The sequence below is a fragment of the Pipra filicauda genome, unplaced genomic scaffold (genome assembly GCF_003945595.2).
Source record: "Pipra filicauda isolate LSUMZ 115617 unplaced genomic scaffold, ASM394559v2 scaffold41_size5083284_pilon, whole genome shotgun sequence".
Taxonomy (NCBI): Eukaryota; Metazoa; Chordata; class Aves; order Passeriformes; family Pipridae; genus Pipra; species Pipra filicauda.
Genome location: NW_024104554.1, coordinates 4,240,758 through 4,262,167, shown reverse-complemented (window position 1 = coordinate 4,262,167; position 21,410 = coordinate 4,240,758). Strand labels below are relative to the sequence as shown.

General features: G+C 36.8%; 1 protein-coding gene across 11 annotated transcripts in view; it reads left to right on the top strand.

Moving 5' to 3' along the window:
* The window catches only part of MYT1L (myelin transcription factor 1 like), a 299,132-nt gene that overhangs the window by 172,722 nt on the left and 105,000 nt on the right, over window positions 1-21,410 (top strand). For all 11 annotated transcript variants that reach the window (XM_039385536.1, XM_039385537.1, XM_027726054.2 and 8 more), the window contains exons 3-5: window positions 2,752-2,806; window positions 2,989-3,022; window positions 3,326-3,388. In XM_039385536.1, coding sequence (XP_039241470.1) covers window positions 2,752-2,806; window positions 2,989-3,022; window positions 3,326-3,388 — 152 coding nt within the window. The remainder of the gene's footprint in view (window positions 1-2,751; window positions 2,807-2,988; window positions 3,023-3,325; window positions 3,389-21,410) is intronic.

The window sequence follows — 21,410 nt, the reverse complement described above, 5'->3', positions numbered from 1 at the left end:
CAAAGTCTTAAAGATCTGTGAGTATATAAATAAAGTCAAAGCAAGAATCTGTTGGCTAAACATAGGCACCTACTAGCATTTGATGTGTCCCAGAGCATTAAAGACACACATTGCCATATATGAGAGGGCATCTAGGTCACAGAAAACAGGAGGTGAATTTGTGCCTTTCTAGAGAAGCAGCAGCCTATGTAGGATACACAACAAAATTTAAAGTAACACTGCATGCCTGCGGCTTTTATGATCTTTTTTTCACTTCTTTGACCTGCTTCTGGATCTGGATTGTGCAGATCCTATAGGGGCTTTTCCAGCTTGTTGATTTCTTCTTTGATAATATAGTTAAAAGTGTATCCTCAGTGTTCTTGAAGTGCATACTCTGGTTTAGAAAGAAAGGCAAATCTGTTCTGTAGTTTGCCCCTTTCAAATTTACACAGATTATCATAACAACTGGGGCTGCGTTTCCAGGTTAAGATCGTAATAGTTCTTTCAGCAGATTTTTCAGTGGTGACAAATGAGGCTAGATAATGTTTTTCAAACATTTTAAAAAAGCGTACTAGTCTGAAAATCAAGTAACTTCACTTCTGGTCTCCTGTCAAGTCCTTACACATTGTGAGAGTTACAGAATAACACAGTGTACTGGTTTTTTATTAGTAAAACAATTTCATCATCTAGTGGATAATTTTTATATTCCAGAAATACTGTTTTGCGCTTTGATATGGCAACTTGGAAAACTTCAAATGCCTATCAAGACATTGAAGCTAAGAAACAAGATAGGGTGTGAACTCAAGGTATAGAATAGTCACTGTGGATGGGTTAAAGTTTAAGATTTAGTTTGGGTGCCTGTAGTAGGTATGCCAAGTGTCTCATGCAGTAGGCTTAGGAGAGCTAGACAGCATGGGCAAAGGAGCTTAGAGACTGATTCTGTCCAGCCTGAAGTAACACCTAGTAGGTGATCAAAGGAATTGTTCCTCGAGCTCTGGTGGCTGTGTTGACCTGGGGTTGAGTTCAGTTGCCTAAGCACAGGCAGTTGGTGTCATTTCTGATGCCAGACGATACCTGAAACTTCTGCCCAGGGTTGGTACATACAACAGAGGATCTATCTGTACCCTTCTCTACCTTTCTGGACTGGCAATTGAAGGCTTGATGGGATACCTTACAGGATCTCAGACAGCATCATTGGTTGATGGAGATAGAAGCTTACACTCCAAATGTGTGCACGCAGCTGTGTGTAGGTGTCTTAATTTAAAAATGAAATCCGGTCAAGGTTACGCAAAGACCCCCATCAGAAGACTGACCTGAAGCCCCCTGATAGAGGCTAGTGCTTTATTAGCTTTCATAACACCTGTTCATTTTAGAAGATCATCCCTTTAGTGTGGACTAAATCACGCTGCCAAGAACCAGGTGTTGACTACCAAGAAGCAGAACTACATCAGTAGAGCAGAGCCTTGTGAGAGTGACACTTTCTTTTCACCAAATCCCTGTCACCCACAAATTTTGTTGAGGTGACTTTTCTCCTGATGTAATATGTTGAGAGAGCTCTGTAAAGCACCCCTTGATTTCTTCCTTCCTATTTCCCACATCCATTTGTGTTAAGGTACTGACCAAAGAAAGCTGGGTGATTAAAGGGTTAGCTGAAAGTGACATGTACGTGTTTCCATGTTTTTGCATGGGATATATGACATTCTTACAAGATATCAATCCAAGGATATTGCTATAAAGGGGTGATTGATTTTTTTTTCCCCTGGGGGAACTAGAGCATTATAGTCTATTTCTGTGCTTCCCGACCTTTACAGTATCATCTCTATGTATGAAGCACTTTAGATCCATCTTGCCATCCTGTTCTTCTACATCCAAAGGAACTGGTGATACAGACACTTCATATATTTTCCCTGACACAGTCTCTTAACATAGTTCAGTGTAATTTGCTTATGTTGAACAAAAGCCTAAACTCTAGCCAGCCTATGTAGTTTTCCTTTGAAAGTCTGTTGAAAATAGTACATGAAAAATCAGGACAAATTATGTGGCCTTCTGTTAACTACTACAGATTAGTATTTATGATACTTTCCAAGGTCTAATCTGCAGCCTTGCCCCTGTGTGGTAAATATTTAAGATTGAGATATATTTATTGCTACGTAGAAAGCTGCACTGGATAGGCAAGTTGTTTATAAAATGAAGGTAACGATTGAGTCATGTAGCAAGTGAGCACATTCCTGAAACTTGAAAAACATAACTAAACAATGAAACATGTTGGCAAAGGTGGTAATACCATATTAAATAATATGAAATATTTGAAGGTCTAAGGATGACTGTTCATCTCCTTCTCAATCATTATTCCTTCCTCTCTTTCCCATTGCAAAGGGTTTGGTTAGAAAACAATCTGTGGTGTGTGACCCCTTGACTTTAGTTTTAAATTGTATAGAATTCTATTGAATTCTTATTTCAAAACATATGGGAGTAATCGGAGATTTATATTAGAAACATCTCTTTGAAAAGAGAAACCAGCACTTAGTTGCACACTATTTGCTATGAAAGCAGGGCATGGAAACTGACTGTTTAAAGCAGAAATGACTTCATTTTCTGTTTTTAAATAAACATGAGGATCCTAAAAATCCCCTGTAAGTAGAACTTTCCTTTACAGGATAAAATGGAATTAAAATAGTGTCAATAAATTGTGTGAGAGACTGTATCAGTCTGTGCATTGATAGTCTGTGCATGCAGGATAAGAACATTGACTGCCTGCTAATCTATTCCCAGATGGAGGTGGATGCAGACGAGAAGCGCCATCGCACACGCTCCAAAGGTGTTCGAGGTACGTCTCTTGCTTCAGTAAATCACTCAAGGCCCCTGCTCAGGGTGACCTTCATCCTCCAGAATCTCTTTGCACAATTCATTCTGACCCTTGCTTTTACACAACCTTTCTGGTAATTTTTTGTAGAAGAGGGGTACTTGTAATAGATGATAAATTTTTATATATTTTCCATCTCTCTGCAGTTCCCGTGGAACCAGCCATACAAGAGCTGTTCAGGTTAGTGCTCTGAGTGTAAAATGTATCCCCATTAGCAATTTAGAAAATTCATGCCTTTTAATGGGTATAATGCACTTTCAAGTTCATTGGTGGTTTGCTCATGCCCTGCTGCACTGATGAAATTAATTCCCTCGAGACTTGCTAATAAAAAGCATCCCCTCTTTTTTTTTTCCCCTTCAGTTATTTGATTTCTCTTTCTATCTTGGTTGCCCTCCATCTCTGTAATGCCTACTGCCTACCTGCTTTTAATATAATCTTTCTGCAGCACACCAGCACCTATATGATTAATTCTCTCTTTTGCAGCTGTCCCACACCTGGCTGTGATGGCAGTGGTCATGTTAGTGGCAAATATGCAAGACACAGAAGGTAATATCTGCAATTTTCCATAATTTAGTGAAGAGATTTGGTAAACAAGTTATCTGGCATGGCCTTGATAAACCAAACAATGATAAAAATTAGCAATAAGGCATTCTAGAAGCCATTCAGATTCAGGGGGTTTTTTTCTTTCTGACTGTCACACAAAATTTAACTCGCGTTTTTGCTGAGGAGACTTGTTCTCATTGTCAGTCTTCTCTCAATTTTTGCATACAGTTCTCTTGCTCATGTGTTGCAAATGAAAATTTGGCCCTACTTACATGTTGGCACTCATGTTCTTCTGTTATTTAATGTATTTCATAACTGAATGAAAACAAGCTTCTGAGCATTTTAAGTTAAATGATGAGGTTAGATTCAAAGGTCAAAGCTTAAGACAAATCAGTGATAATAAGACTTCAGGGTTCAAATGTTATACTGTAGCTATAAATACCTTTACTTTAGTTTCTAAACCATGATATGCAGAGAATCTCCTGGAGAAAGATTTTTTTTAGCTGTTTATTGTTAATTGTATATAAGGTAGCATATATTACACATGCTACATGTGTTTCAAATTAATTTAGCCCTCAGTCTTTCCATTTCTGTGTCTACAAGGTCAATGATGAATAGTGTTACACATCTGTATAAACATCATTCCTTTCCTGAATCATTTGTCCATTAATTTCTTGTGCAATATTTTGAAATTTTAACAACTCTATAATACATGTATTTTTCTCTCATGCTGTGCTTTTCATTTGACATATTTTGTACAGTAGCCCATTGGAAGAGATAAAATGGCTGATGTTTGGGCCATCTCTCTTCTCAGTAGGGGGAGGTGTTCAAACCAGTGTTAAATTCTTCTGAAACTCTCAAGATTTTTTTCATTTTTGACTTTTTCAGGTTTTAAAGCACTTGTGGTGTTTATAAGAGCACATATTTCACACCATATCTGATTACCGCTTTGTAATGAGGGCATATGGGGTTTATGAATTAAATTGAAATTAGATATTTGTGGTTTAGGCATTTTTTTGAAACGAGAGAAGATACTGAACAGTGCCACTCAGTCCACTCATGTGCCTTTTTTCTTATCAGTGAATGAAGCCTAGGGATAAATCCAGACAATACTTTCACAATTAGAGCAAGAAAAGAGATACTCCTGATATTAAAATTAGTTTGAATTACATTTGAACAATATAAATGGTAAAATAATTATTCAAATTTATTTTCTTAAATGTTTTTCACTCATAAGAGCAGTACCATTTTTGTGGTTATTTTAAGGCTTGATTAGATTGGAACACTGATTTAGGAAAAGTAACCAAAATAATTATTTTTAAATTCACTCGTGACTTCTCATTTCAAACCATGGTTTTCTTTTGTCCATTTTATTTATGTAAATACAAGCCTGACAAGTAATTAATAAATGGCACTGAATCCTTCTTTTCCCTCAGAAATTTCATGACAGTCAGCAGCTAAATGAAATGATTATAACATTTCTTTACACTTCATGGAATTTTTTTGCAGATTTCAAAAACAAAAGCCTTGAAACATGCAGAAGAGACCCTTTAGCTTAAAAAAATCTGACTTTTCTTCTGAATTGCTCTAACTTCGTGTTAGAGTTAGTGACTATGTTTGTCTAAAATCACCCTTTTGGGGAAAGGAGAAAGAATAGATGTGAGGTTTGGAAAGATTACATGTAGTTTTGAGGCGTTAATTCCATATTTTGCTGTCTTTACATGATTCTGGTATGTCAGTACATGAACAGACCGAATCTCAGAGTGGTTAATTAAATGAAATTTTAGGCAGATGCACAAAGAATAAAAATTGGAAATACATCAAAAATTCCTTTTTTTCCCGCTAAAGATTTGTGGAGCTTTTATGTTTTCTTGTCACCCTGAATGCCAATCCACTAATCAAAATATATTTAGCCAATATATGTCTTATTTAATGTAAAAACACAGAGTTCTTTGTGGAGGTTTACAATGTGCATATCTATTTTCTAAAAGAAAAGTAATATTTACATCTCAACCAATAATTACTAAATTTACCATTTTGAAAGAATCTGAAGGAATTTTTCTTTTTTATCTATTTTGCTATTTGGGTGGGAAAGACCCAAACATTTCTTCCAAGGAAATCAGACTGTCTTAAAAATTTTATGTGTTTGGGGAATTGCATATCTCAGCTGATGCCTAACTCAACTCTGTTTAGACCTACAGAGCATTTTAATGAGGTTAAGACCTTTTCATTCACAATATCAGACCAGGCTGTTATTAGGAATGAAATGTATTTGCTTCCACTAGATGTAGTCAGAGCTTTCCAGAATTCTATTTCTTCTATAATGTCTCAAAGTATCTGAAATATCAAGAGTTTTTTTTTCATTGTAATTTTATCCCTGCAATAGCAATGTGACAGTGAAAACCACATTCGGGTAGTACATTAAACATGAACTGAAATAAGCAGATCCTTTCAAATTTTCAGATAGATTCAGGGGATGCAAAATTATTTTGCTCATAAAATATTAGATAAAAGTTAACAGAGAGTTTTATCATATGTTTCGTACCTTAGTTGTATTTTTACATATTTTTAATTGTGAAAGAGCTGCAATGTAGGGTTAACTAGGGGAACAAGCAGACCTTCTCTGTCATTGATGTTTCCTTTGAGGTATATGAAAACACAAGTCTAGTTCTAGGTAGGGTAACAGTGGTAACAGCTTGTTGTGTCATTTCCATCTTTTTGATTTTTTCTTTGTATCAAGTTTTATTTGGAAGGGAAGTAAAACCTTGCATGACTTGGTACTTTGCTCTCAGATTTGGTGCTTGATGTCAGCTTATTAGTTGGGCATGCTAATAGACAGCTTAGATGGACAAATTTCTCCAAAGGGCACTTTAGGGCAGGATGCTGGGATCTCCAAAATTAACTTGGTGAAAGCACCTCTCTCCAGTGACTGCATAAAAAGTCAGAAAGATTAGCATCCCAGTTTGGGCACTGAGGGGAAGTGACCAAAGTTAGGTGGTGTGCCTACCTTCTTCAAAGCAGCTTCATCTCTTTTTTGTACTTTAGTAGTTTCTGGAAACCTGAAGCTGTCACAGACCTTCTAGTGCTGTTTATGATACACAGCATGAGGCAATGCTTCAATGTTAAAATTTACACAAATAGGACTTCGATACCTGTTGTTTATGATTCCAGGCACCTGAGGCCAACTGAACAAAGCCTGGGAAAGATCTGAAAGCAAAGAAAAACCAAAAAAAAAAGAAGCCACAGACATGTTCAGATAGTGGTGGAGACAAGAGAAGAATTCAAATCTTAGGAGTGAAAACCAGAGCGTGTCCCTGGGCCGTGCTCCTGATACTGTTTATTTTATTCCCTTGGTAGCTCTTCAGGCCCATTGTGCATAGCAGGATAATGATGAACACTACTCTTATACCTTCAGAACTGTGAATTCATTTTGAACAATAAGCTTGGTCCAGATCGTTGCATACTTCTAACTGTGAACAATCCATCTGGGTATATAGCAGTGACTCAGGCCACACCAGGAGCGTGTTCCCAGAACTGTGTTTTCAGGATATCTTTTGGCTAAGCATCTGAAGAAAAGCATAGATTCAACTGTTCTTTCATTGGAATTAGCAGGAAATTTGCCACTTTCATTAATCGGCTTTAAAGACAATAAGATTCACATTGTGTATATACAAATATAAATGTGAAAGTAAGTCCAGTTTCTGGTCTGTTTTGCAGGTGCAAATCCCATAGATACTTTAGAGTAATTGAGAGCAAACTGGCCCATGTTATTGACTAAATAGATGCGAATGATGGTTTTTAGAAATATAGCACTTTACTTTGTTGCTCAGCATTTAGCATCCTTTTAAAACACATCATATGTCAGATAGGTGCCAATGATTTACCATGTAAATAGGTATGTAGACATGTCATAAAAATCCTAACTAGATTCCATTAAAAAAATACTGATTACATACAATGGCCTATTTTAAAAGCTTCTTAGCATAATAGCTTTATTTTTTTTCTCAAGTAACAAAAGCAATTAGATTCTGTAATGGATTAATCACTTGCCAATTACCACACATTTCAGAATGAAACCCATTCTAACAAATGAAACTTGAAAAAATCTTAAGCTGGTAGCATGTATATTAATTTAGAATTCTTTAATGCATACATCAGTGTATATTTGAAAGCAGATAAAGCCATTGTATAGAAATTAAATCAAAATACGATCGTGGTCTGAAACAATATGCATAAAATTTTGGTGAAGTAGAACTGTTGAGGCCAAATGATAAACCCTTCAGATTTAAAATGGAAATGCTGGTAGAGCTTTCACTATGCCATGAATTTCAATTTGATTGCTGAAAATAAGAATTCAGATTAAATAAACCAACTTAAACATTTCATCTGCTGAGGAATTTTTCATGCCTTTTCTTCAGTTCATATTTTATTCGTAAGGGATTTATTTTAATTAATCACTGATACAAAGCCTTGCAAAAAAAGACCAATCTCAAAAATTAAGAGGGATCATAAAATGATGTGTGCATTTGTAATGTATGAATTTTCCCTAACTTTATAAAATAGATTGCATTTTAGTTTTCCACCAAATTTCTTGATAGTACCACTTCTTTGTTGCTTTACCTGGGTGTCTCTGATTTATTACATTATACAGATAGAATTGTTATGATCAACTTTTAATTTTTAAGCATGAGATTTCTCACTTCATACAGCAGTTTGAATTTATAAATACCTTAGAGTTTAACATTGCTGTTTTGATTAGAGAAGGCCTCACATACTGTTGTATTGCCATTATATACTGCAGTTTAGTCTATATTTTCTAACAGAGCGAGTGAAATAATTCAGGCTCCCAAACTTCAAAATTAAAAGACTCAAATGTCTCTCTGTTATTAGAAAATTATTGAATTTCTGTGGCTTGTTGTGCCATATTTCTTATTCAAATTTTTTCATTTCATATACCTTTTCACCCACCAGTTTGATTGCCATGGCTGCAGCCGTGGGTGAATAATTGCCTGTCTTCACAGGAGCATGTTCTGGAGCTAAAGTCGAGTGCTTGCTTCCTGATGTATGCCTCATTTGGATTCTGCCGACAGCCTAGGGGCTGTATTATTCATGCCTTGACAGATAGCACTCACTAAAAGCATTGGAACAGGGCCAGGTACTGGCAGAGAGATAGTGGAGCATTGCAACTTGCAACTGAGAGGAGCATCTATAATAGAAAAAAAGAGAAATCCTCATACCTTCCTTTTACTGGTCTCACTTTGATGAAGAATTAATTTGCATCAAAATAAAATACCCTAAAAATAAATGCATTTTTTCTGAACTACGCTTGAAAGTTTAACACAATTTTCCACATTTAATTGCAAAGCCGATTTTAATTAGTAAGGCCCTGCATGTGAAAAATGAAGATTCACTTGGGTGAGTGTAACACATTGCAGTGTCTGCTGAATGCTCTAATTAATGTATGGCTGCTGTACAACAGGGTGCACTGTGGGATATTTATGAAAAATTCTGTGCACGCAGCCAGTCTAGCTGTATTTTAGTTCTTGAATCACAAGAATAAATAACTTTTCCCCCTTTATTCTTTATGAGACATCATTGTGCATGCCATCACTCCATCCATAAACTTTATGGCATGCCTGTCCTTTTTACTATTTGTCAAAGATATAATAAATCAGAAACCAGGACATACATATTTTAACATTAATTTGATAGCATAGCATGGTTGCATGCTGTGCAGAACCAGAGGTCCACTGATGCATCTGTGTTAAAACCTAACCACAGAACAGTGAGGTCCTTATTGTTGCTTGCTTTCATGATGCTGTGAAAAATCCCACTGCATGCTGGAAGTATAGACAAATGTATATTCTTTTAAGCTGATAGTCAACCTTTATTACAGTGTTAAATAATGATAAAATGATTCACTGAATATTTACCTAAGGAAATACTTTGAGGCTGCCTGTGCAATTCAATTCTATTTCATTTAACGGTGTATTTGCTAAAGACTTTGGCAAGTTGTGGTAAATACCAAGAATATTATTATAAATATATTTTATATGAAGTAATCCACCACTCAGGGTTTGTAAAAAATGTTAATAAATGAAGCTTCACTGTTTATTAAATTCACCTAAAGAGAAATAAGTAAGTAAATAAATAAGTGGAAGAGCATAGGGATTTTGAAACAGAACACTGCAAACAATAAATAAATGTGCTGACAGAGAATCCATAATGTATTAGAGGTCTGTATTGGCTGCTGTCTGGACTCAGCAATATATCCTTTGTCTGATTGTTGATTAATGATAAGAAAGGTGCAAAGTTGGGTCTGAAACGTCAAGCGAATATACACCAGCAGTTGGCGTGTGGCTCTGCATGCTAGTGGCCGTTGTCTAGAGGTGACTACACAAAGGAACCACAGTTCAATTGCTCCTACCACCATCTCTATTGGGAATAGCTATTCCAGTGGCAGGAAGTAGCAGGACCTGCATGTACCAGGAGCACAAGCCTTATAAAGGCAGGGGGAAGAAAGTAAATCAGGGGCAGGAGCATGGAGAGTGCTGACGTAAGGGTGCAGCAGCAGCAACAGAGGATTTAGGATGTGCTTTGTGGCTTGTATGTTGCTGTAATGATATGCTCATTTTCTTTCCAATGGAAGGTGCTGCATTTCTCATGCAGCAGTCCACTTGCAGGCACAGTGTTTTCTGTGGAAGGATCTGTCTGGAGATGTTCCTATCAGCTACAAAATAAATGTAGACCATGCAGAAAGTATGGGAAAGAAAATAAAAAAAAAAGGAGAAAGAACATCTGGTAATAATGGGGAGATAATTTCCCCAAACAAGCTAAACACATTTTTTTGGTTGGTCTGGTAGGTTTAATGAGAACATTGTGTTCTCTTGGGAGAGAAATAAATCGTCTTGAGGTTGAATAATTTGTGCTTTTCATAATGGGAAAGAGGATCTACAGAGTTGATTCGCACGTGGTGGGCATGACATTTTATCTCACTGTGCCTCTGTTTCCCCATTTGTAAAGATCTTAAGGTGTAAAGACAGAAGCATGTATGGGGGATTATAACAAACACAGAGCCCAGAACTCTGGCTCTGGTATTTATCTGCTGTATAAATAAAGATCTGTTAGATGGTTATTGATGTCAGAGGAAGTGTAACCTTACAATTCAGTGCTTTTTGGATCAAAACATTTTTCTGGATCATAGAGCAGAATTAACTGATTTGTAATGACAATTTTACATTTAGAGTCTAGTCTAGTTTCCCTATTTCATAGTTTGTGAATAATTTCTACAATATTTCTGTAAAAATATTGATTCTGAGGTTAAAAAGCTGCAGGTATTTAAAAAAAATCTTTTTCTTAATGTGTATTTTAGTGAAAATGCAGTCATGGTTCTTAGCCATAGACTAAACCAAAAACATCATGAGCAATGTTATGCACTGAGTTTAGGGTGCTATGGAGCTGCCTGCATCCTCCTTCCAACAGTTCTTCTGAGCAGCAGCACACCTACTGTGTGTTAAAAAGGCCTGTGGATTGAAGCATCTCAAGTCAGGTCTTTGGAAACAGGAGAATTTACTGGTGAATACTGACAGCTGGATGGACAGGGAACCCCATGTTATTCCTTGTTCCAGTGTCCAACACAAATAACATAGATGACTTTGAAAAAGTTTTAGTGATGGTACCCACACTATCAGAATATCATTGCCCCTCCTTTTTCTCCATCTCAGTGAAAATGATTTGAAGTCTGCTAGAATCATCAAAAGGGAGGCAGGAGAAATCGTATATTTAAAGAATAAATAAAACTCTAGTTATCTTTTCTTTCAAATGCTTGTGTTTTATGAGATCGAGCACCCTAGGTATTACCTGGGTTAGCAAAAGAATATGAAGAAAATAAGAAATGAAGTAAAAAATTAAAGAGCCCTAAAAAATACACTATGATTTGTCTTTAAAGACTTCTATTGAGGTTTTTCAATAAGTTGAGACAACCCTTTCAAAGATGTCACTTCTTATTAGTGGTTGATATGAAGTACTACTTCTAGTGGTGTCAGCTCAGGACAGGGAAAGGAGAGGAAGTCCTGAGCCATCTTTGATGGCAATAATAAATCTAAATAAATACATCCACAGTATAGAATCAAATGCCCAGGGGATAGATAGCTCCTGAAAACATCCTCAGCGCTATACAACTTAGGACACTGTAAATGGTGATACCTTTTACAATGTCCAGGTAACTAGTGTCCAGATAACCAGGTGATTTGACCTACTAAGTTAGTTTTTCTGGCTACTCACCTTAATCACCTCATCAGGAAAATCTTGAAGCTTTCTGATGACAAGAAAAGGGATTGCAGAACCTTATATCCTTTCATTATTTGCAAGAACCAGCAGCACCATGCTCTAAGTATCCGTGGAAGAGTGGAGAAGAGATATAATCACAGAATATTCTGAGTTGAAACACACGCACAAGGATCATCAAGTCCAGCTCTTAAGTGAATGGCCCATGCGGGGATCAAACCCACAACCTTGGCCTTATTAGCACCATACTCTAACCAACTGAGCTAATCTCAGGGTCAATGCCTAAGAGACAATTTTCCTGTGATTGAAGTTGGGCCTGTGTCTTAAATCCACGAATTAAGATAAAATTTGTAATACTATAAAGTATAGTCAGACAGTACAGGATATGATTGGCTTTAAATGCCAATAACAGTAATTTAAAAGAAAGGTTTTTTTATGTTCAGTTCCCTGTGACTGGGACAGACTTCTCTACCATCAAATTTTTTATTTAAAGTAGTGAGCAGGCCACTAAATTGGATACACAAGGAGTGGAAGGAATGCTTTCTGTTCAGCTGATCCTCATGAAAGAAATTCACCAAAGGTATGCACCTGCAACTGTTTTTTACCCTCATAATGTCTTCAGGAGAAAATCTTACCCATACTTTGTGAATGAGGAATAGGTGTTCAGAATAAAGGTTAGAGCTAAAAGCTGGCATTCATTTAACTTCTGCTTTAAGTCCAAAGGACCCTCTCAGTCTTCTTTTCTCTAGCCTATACAACCCCAGCTCCCTCAACTACTTCTCATCAGACTTGTGAAAACATTTATTTGGGCACCTTGATGCCATATTAAGTCCATAGCATAGACAGTACATTTCTAATCTCTCATCTGCTTGTTTCAGTGTAGCAAGTGTTTAAATGTTAAAGTCCTCCAGTTTGTGATCTGTACAAACATGGCACTCACATGCTGTTTTATTCTTTGTCAATAGGCATTAGGACATGTTTCTTCCATCTTGTAGGAACTTGCATTGACTATAAAGAAGTTAAGATGTCAGGATGTTTGTATTCTTTTTTCTTCATCTGTTCTTTTACAGACAATAATATATTCAAAAGGAAGAGGGAAGGATATAGCTTTGTAACTTTGAGCAGTCACTTGGAGACAGAAGAACCCTGTTTTCAGTCCCAGCATTAGCATTTCATATAGGACTCAGACAGTCATTTCAGAGAGGAATTCAATGAATCCTTCACTGGTAGTAAAGAACATGTAAATATATTGTTTTGCATGAAGTATTAGAGAAGTGGGCACTCTCAACCTAGATTACTCTAAAATCTCATGAGCAATCAGTCTTCTGAAGGGGTTAAATGAAGCTTCAGTTACCCCTGGCAAAAGAGGATATTAAACACAAGATGCTCACACATTTCTCTAAGTTCTAGATTGGAAAATGGCTAAGGCTGGGATTGTGATTCCTTCTCTGACCATCCCCAAGTCAAATGACTGAGGTAATCTCTGGTTTTGTGAGGAAAAAAAAGAGAAGGCTTAAGGCGATGTGGGTTCCTTCCAGCTCAGCATATTCTGTGATTCTGTGATTAATTCCAGGAGTTAAAATTGCCCACTACAGAAAATATCTTCTGCCAGTCCAGGTTACAGTGTCTAAATTCTGCTGTGTGTTAAATCTCTGCATGTCCCTAGGTATAAGAAGAGGAACAATCATACCTCACTTGGATGTTAGAATTTCACTGTGCTGCTGTGCATAGAAACTGAGAGCTGTAATGCTTTTGCTCCCTTGGTAAACCAGCAGTTCGTGACTCTGTTGCCACACAAGAAATTTGCGTCACAGCTAGAAGTTGAGTCATGCCTCTGAATGCTACTCCAGTGCCTTTTGCTTTGGACCATCCTTCTTATGTTAAAAGTTCATTTTGACAAAGATTAGCAAATGAGTTCTTGTTATTTAGTATTTGCAGGGACAGTAAGAAAAATGTGCTAGAATTACTGATATTGAATGTAGATCTTGCTTGGGCATGGTTTCTTCTGGAGTGATCAGTGAGGATTAATGGTTTGTTGGTTCTAGTAACCATGTGTACCTGTTCAGGAGAAGGGGACAAGCAAACTGTCATCTCAAACAAGAGGATATGTCACACATTATGATATGGGTGATTAATATTCTCTGACATGAGTCTTATAGATGTTTGCATGTCAGTAGCCACCAAACAAAAAAACCTGGTTTTGAAACTTATTTCTCAGAGAATTCTCTGGATATTCCGTACATACATTCCATTCCATAACAAGACTGGTCATAGCAACTTTTTACTAGTGCATATTTATAATGGATAGGAGTTTGGGATGGAAAGAAAAAAAGTAATAGATTGTTTTTCTGTCTGAAAATGTAGGAATAATTCCGACAGAATGTAATTGCATGACTTTATTTTGAGCAGGGCTTTGAAATTAACATTTCTAGTTCTTAAAACACAGACACTTGACTCTTGTTTTTAATTCCATGTGACATAAGGAATTACCAGCTTTACAGTCTTCTGTCCCTTCCACAATGGCGAATTTTTTTCAGTGCTTCTGGAAAGGCAAGTGTACTACTTTCTGAGTCATAGTCCTGTCTCTGCAGCACCTAGGTGTTCCTTGGAAATACTGACATTCTCAGAACTGACATGGCCTGGCTTTGCTTAGCTTGTGAAACCTAAAGAGCTCACAGAGAAGGATGGACTCAGAAACAGAGTCAGAGTTATAAAACAAATACCATTTTAGAAAGAATGGAAATAAATTCTGACTACTGTGTTAACTTCAAACCTTAGCAGTCAAGCTTGCTGCTTCCAGTTATGTTATTAAAAGGATGTAGGAGGAAGGACTGAACAGTTAAAATGGCATTGACTAAAAGTGGAAACACTTATTTAAAATGTCAGCATTTAATCAAAACTCTAAAACAGAGAAAACATTTAGCTTTTTCTGTCTACTGTAATGTTGACTGTTCATTGAAAATTATAGCAGTCAGTCAGACTTGGAAATCACAGTGTAGTGGACAGCTCGGGGAGAACCACAACAGGACTGTCATGGTCAGTTTAGATTTGTCAGAAGCAATTTTTTTTGTACTTTATATGTATGCTAGGGGTTAAGCTGATCTCGTGTGTAAGCAGGAATAGAATTTCATTCCTCTCACACTGGAGCACTTTGTAATTATGTTGCTCTAGAACTCTGCAAAACACCACAATAAAAGATAAAAGTCTATAGGCTGGTCTGAAAAAGAAGGATAATGAGATGATACCAACAGCCCTATTTTTTAAACAATAAGGAAATATCATATCATCTGATAAAGAGTCAGGAATGATTTACCTACAGGCTACATTACAGTATAGCTCTGCATGATGTCAGGTAATTTGACATGACATCATACCTATGCAGCTTTTCATCCCTACCTTCACAACCTTCCAGGTATTTTGGACACTAAAATGTCATCTTGCACCTGGCCCACCTTCTGTTTAGTATATTTACCAGTTAATTAGAGATGAGAGAAAAGTTTTCCACCATTAAATTTCTACATCTGTAGATGTAAGCATATCAGAATGTAAGCACAAACTTCTAGAGCATAACACAAGTAGACCTTTGGTACTGAAATTGAAGACAAGGACCCACAAAAATCCCAAGTCTATAGTTGGCTAAACTTGAAATAGAAAACCTATTTGTGTATTCCCACAGGCACTGCCAGCATAGCTAAGCTATGCTACTCAGGGCTTTCTACAGGCCAGAACATTTGGGATTTACAGGCCGCAGGTAATTCCACCAGCATCCTCTGATCCAGAAGGCACAGCAGTCATTGTCTGCTCACACTGACATGCAAGCACCCCATTTCTGTAGGTAGCATAGCAGTAACATCCCCTTTCACTGAAAAATTTCACGATAGTGATGCATCCTAGTGGTGGTCAGCAATCACTCTTCAATAAGCAACATACTGCTTTGGTTTCTCTGTTAGTCTGAGTCAGTGCAAGGGAAGGGAAGGGAAGGGAAGGGAAGCTGTTCCACTTAACCTGACAATTTTGTCAACTTTGTTAAAATTGTTAACTTGTTGTTAAGAAAAAAAAACAACAAACAAATAACAGTACCAAACCACCTGTATCAAAACAGAGAGCAATAAAGTAGCCATCCATACTTCAGACATTATTTTTGTACCTGCATCAGAGAGTGTCTTTTTTTGATTATGAGTCATGTTTTGGAAACATTCTTTTTGTGGTAGTTCATGTTAGTGTGGATACAGCTCAGTCAACATACTTGCTCTAGTGACTCCCAGACTTACATACCTACATATTACCACTGGGGAATTTATTATCTAAGGAACTTAGCTAAACTTAGGTCCTTCGAAGTTAAGTGTGATGACATGGAATGTTGCTACAACAGTTCTCATGATAGAACCCCAAATACAAAGGGACCAGTTTTAGAAGTAACACATTGCTAGCTCAACTTTCAGTGAGATGTGTCAAGCATAGAATGCCTCACATAGAATGCCTCAAATATTAAAAATAATTAAAGTATCTTTGAAGTGGCATACACTTTCTAAAAAGTTGCCTTTCATCTTTTAACACTGAAGAATGTTTTCCTGTTCTTACCATCTTCCTGTTAAACATTTCTTTTCCAGCCATTGCCCAATTTTACTTTTGGTCCTTGGACACAACATAATTCTGGACCTTTTGCTATTTGGTTGTTGACCCTTGCTACCTTTCCTGTCTATGCATCTTTAAAACTGAGCAGCTGAAATTCAGAGAGGGATAACTGCTACATTTCCCTTAGAAATCTAGCCATAGGAGGTATACTGGCAGCAGATTTTCAATGGAAATCACCGTTTCCACCCACAACCCAGCTGCCACATTTAAACCATGCTATATGGGGCTTCCACTCCCTTGGGAGGCTGTTTTCATTTTCCTTCAGAGGCTCTTCTACAGTCTAATGGAACTTGCTGTCAGCTATAAAAAGTAACATTATATGCCATAGTATTTTTTTTAATTGTGATATGACTCAAGTTGAAGCCTTCTTTTACTGGAATAGAATGTGATGGAATTCATTTCGACTTTTTTGTTTGGTGTTTTTTTACCTGAACAGACATCTTTTCTTTCATCAGATATATCAAAAAAGGCCAGATTAAGGCAAAGCCATTTAGGCATCTGGCTTTTGGAGTCATGTGATTAAACTAGGAGGTAAGCTTTTATTTACAGACTAGAGTATTTCTAATTCTCCTAATCATGAAAAAAAGGTGAAAAAAAATAACTGAACATGAGATATAGATTTGTCCTTTGAGTCTCCCAATGGCTTGAACCAATTTCTTTATGGTAGGTAAGCTTGTAACTTGGTGGAAGTACTACCTGCAAGACTCCCTGATATTACAACAAAGCAACTTCTGTGTGCTGCATTTCTGTAGATTATTATCACAAAGAAACATATGCTTTTCAGGGTGGAAGTCATGGCAGCGGGCAGAGGTTCTCAATCCTTTAACAACCAGAATTTAGAATATTTCACACTTGAATAATTCCTAACCACCCATGCAAAACAAAGAGCAGTATCCTGTAGTTTATGCTGGAGGTGAGACTCTGGTACATAAGCACTGAAGTGTTTGCAGTTTGTATCATTTCACTTTTCTCGTTTTTGTTCCTGTAATTCCAGATGTTTACAGATGACAGTCTTGTGTTAGAAGGCAGCTCCACAGTATTATTCCTTTCCATTAGTTATATTCCATAGCCATTAGCTTTTTTTATCAAGTAAGAACCTTATTGCTATAGTTACAGGAAAGTTGTTTTGTCATATTTCTTAATTCTGAGCCATATATCTTTCTTAGTTTAAATTAAGTTGGGAGTCAGTGCTATTGTGTATCTATGTAGAGGTGATGAGAAGAGTATTTAATGTAGGAATCGGTTGCTGATAGTCTCACCATAGTAGCCCTACGTTACAGATATGATAAAATGACAACGTGCTCTATTACTCAGTACTTAAGTACATGCTACAATGATAGTTTGACCCATTGTGTTTTGGTAAATATGCTCTATCGAGTCTGTGTCTAAGGGTGTTGATTCTACTAATGGGTATCTAGCCATGTTATTAAATGCTTGACAATGTAAGTACATGAATGGCCTTCGATTTCCAGGAATTTATTTCCCTTGATTTTTGGATGCTTGAACTTGGTATGCTGAATTGCTTAAAAGCAATCACATTTAAAATGTTGGAATAGAAAGATTTCATATCATGTTCAAGGCTCAAACATTGTGACTATGCAAAAGATCTTTTGTAACTGATGGATGCGCTCTTGTTGCATATTCTAACCGTTTCAAACTGATGAATGATTGATTGTGAACTTTTCCATTTTATTATATAAGTTTATAATGAAAAACAATTAATTAATTGGAACTTGCCTTGCCCTCAAGCTGTAAACAGAGTTGTCATTGCCACTGAATCTGAAAACATAGAATACACACAAATCTGGTTATCTTAGCAGCCCTAGATGATGCTTGTATTTAACTCAGTGTAGCCAATTTAATCTTTGTCTATATGTAGAAAAATAGAGGGTTTTCTTTCCCGAAGTTTTTCTTCCAGTTCAGATTTTTTTAAATAAATGTGGACCTCAAGATTTTGATTCAGAGCAGAAGTCAGTGTTCTTTGAGTTAGTGCAGAAATGGTCACTGGCTTTGCACGTTTCCATTTTTATGTGTCTGGGTTACATCTAAATCAACATCAAAGTGCACTGAATCAATAGCCACTTAGCAAAACCTGATTATATGCATTTCATCTAATGAATCAATATGAGTCATTAAACCTGTGCTCTTTGCACTATCCTACACTCTTTGATCATCCCCTGTATTCAAGGATCGGGCAACAAGACATAATGAATTGTGGCTTCCGGCTCTTGAACACACAGCTAGGTTGGGTATTTGCCATCCTGAGACTAGAGTGCAACTGCAGCGTTTGTCTGACTTTGGATCATATAGGCAATCTGCAGAAGATAGCAAGGCTATAGGGAGGAGAATTATCCATGTTAAGTGATACAGCAGCTGTGGAAAGGAAAGAAACAGGGTTTTGGGTTTCTCATTACGAAATTATTATGGTGCGTGGTTTTAAATTCTGTTAGGTGCTATCTTTAGTGGGGTTGGGCAGACAATTAAAAAGAAAAAAAGAGAGAGAAAAGGTCTTGGACTTGTCTCACTTTCAACAGATTCCTAAGTGGTAGAAATGCAAGTTAATCACCATCATCTCCCTTTACTGTCAGTAGGCAAAGTCTCTAAAAAAAGTGAGATGAATAACCTTCCAGGAGGTTCCTGTTTGTCTGCATTGACTTATGAAGGGAGCTTAACATGACATGTATAGAGCTAGTTTTTAGAAGCCTAGGGGTAGGTGAGAGATGAACCCCATCAATGACATCATAAGTCATGGGGCAATCAGATATTACATTGATTTATTTATATAAATACTGTTGAGTAATCTACAACTGCGGGACATGTACATTGCTAACCTGTGCTACCACATAAGTTTTTAGTCTCATGATTTGTTGCATTTAGTTTTTTATATCTTGCTTTAGATGAGCTCTCTGTAGATTAAAGTTTTCCTGTGTATTTGTACAACACATAGAAGTACATTGCTGTACCTCATTGTTTCTTCACTGAACAGCTATTGTAGTGAAACAATTAAACTAGTAGTTTGAATGGGTTAGTTATTGCAAAACTGAAAGTTTCCTCTTAGCTGTCATATCCCAAGAGCAGGGACTTTGGTGATGGGTGTAATGATCTTGCCAGCCAGAGGGCAGGTTAGCCAGTAAGTTTGTCAGTGTTTCTCACAGGGTTCAGTTGCATCAGTTTGGAGTCTCAGTGAACTGGTGTGGGGAGGTGCTTCCCACTAGAGATTTATAGGATCCAATGAAATAAAAGATCCTAGCTTTGACTTAAGTTGCTGTGACCGTATTAATTACATTAAAGCTATTCTGTAAGTGGCCTTAGATGCTACAGTGCTTGGCAAGGGTTGCAAGAAGCCTGATCTGGAACAGTATTTAAGGCTCTGGCTCAGTTGCGAGCAGGCTCCTGGAAAGCAGATTTGAGCAAGTTAGTCTTCTAGATTGGGATTAGTAGCACATAGGATGCTAGCACAGAGAATTTTAATCCATCTGGTTGGAAGTTTTAAAACCAGTGTGTCCCAACTCCATCTTGTTGGCTGCAATTAGCCATCTCTGTGAAATAAAAGCCCCAAAACTCCATGTCTTGCTTGAACTTTGACTTCTTGCTCTTCCCATTTTCTCTTCTATAGCTTACTAATTGGAATACTCAACAAAGTTCTGTAACTTTCACAGCCTGGGAAAGTTTGACTCAATACCTCCTATATTCCAGAACAGTACACAGGCATTAGGTAGGACTTTTGTGGGATAGAAAAGATTCCTTACTGGTGTGGCTTAGAAAGCAAAAATAATTTCCCACAAAGAAGTTTGACACTGCCGCCCTACAGTTAGCAGTGTCCACTGGGTTTGCTGCTCATTCCTGTAGCAATTTGCTATCCTCAACTGTATATGATAAAATTCCACCTCAGTGCCACTTCACATACTTAAAGTACTTCATTGAATGTTTCTGATAACCTCATTAGGTGTTTATGTAGCAAATTTTTAGATTCTATTGCCTACCAAATGTTTTGGTTTCTGTTAATTAAATTAAGTTCTTACGTGAAAAACAAGGAAGAACGAGGACTCTGTTGTTGAAACACTTTTTAAATTGAAAAACCTTCTGTAAGATTTTTCAAAGTACTGCTAAGAAAAAAAGAAAGGAAAGAGAAAGATAACGATCCACCAAGAAAAAATATTATTCAGATTTAGAGCATAATATTGGCATCATCTTATTTTTCTTCACTTAGATCTTATAGCATGAGGCATCTGAAATAATAGATTCAATAAAAAAGAACACAAATGAAAAAAGAATGCTGGTAAACGTGGCACATAGGAATTACTTTATCCAAACTAGGTATTTAAAGTTGACTAGACCTTTATTAGTCATATAATCTCTCCTTCTCATTTTTGTCTAAGAGGAAAATGTCCTCCAAACATAAGTGTCATGTCCCAGCTTTGATGTGTGAGTTGGCATATCATGGGGGAAAAGTACTAATCGGTAATCTGATTTAGAAAATCCCTTGTATATCTTTGGTCCTACACTATGTATATTTAAATAGATATGTTAATTGTTATATATTAGAAATAATAAACATAATAATTATGCTGAAAATTATGTTAATAAAATATATTAAAAATCAATTCTGGGCAAGAAATATCTTTTTCTGAAGAACAGTCTTACTGAAGGTATCAATGAGTAGCATCATAAGGAGAAGGATTAAAGGAGAAAAATTGCGTGAGGGTTAAAAAACTATCATAAATCATCTTCTAACTAAGGAGCATAAAATCATATATTATTTCTTCCATTTCTTCAATTATTAATGTCTGTATGTCCTCTTGGAGCTCATTGCTATGAAATTCAACAACATTATTTCCACAAGAATTATTCATGACAGATTCCAAAAACCAGAGATGACTGAGGCACACAGGAAAGCACTGTCGAATATTCAAAAGTGTGTTTCAGGAAGCCCAAATATATACCCTGCTGAAAGCCAAGAGAGCTAAAGCATGGGGGGAAAATAAGACAAACACAGCTGACCAGGGAAATACAGGGAGCAATGAAAGAACAGATAAAGGCACACAAGACACATAAATCAATGGGGTCATTGCTCCTAGCAGGGGTAAACAAGTCTAAAAATAAC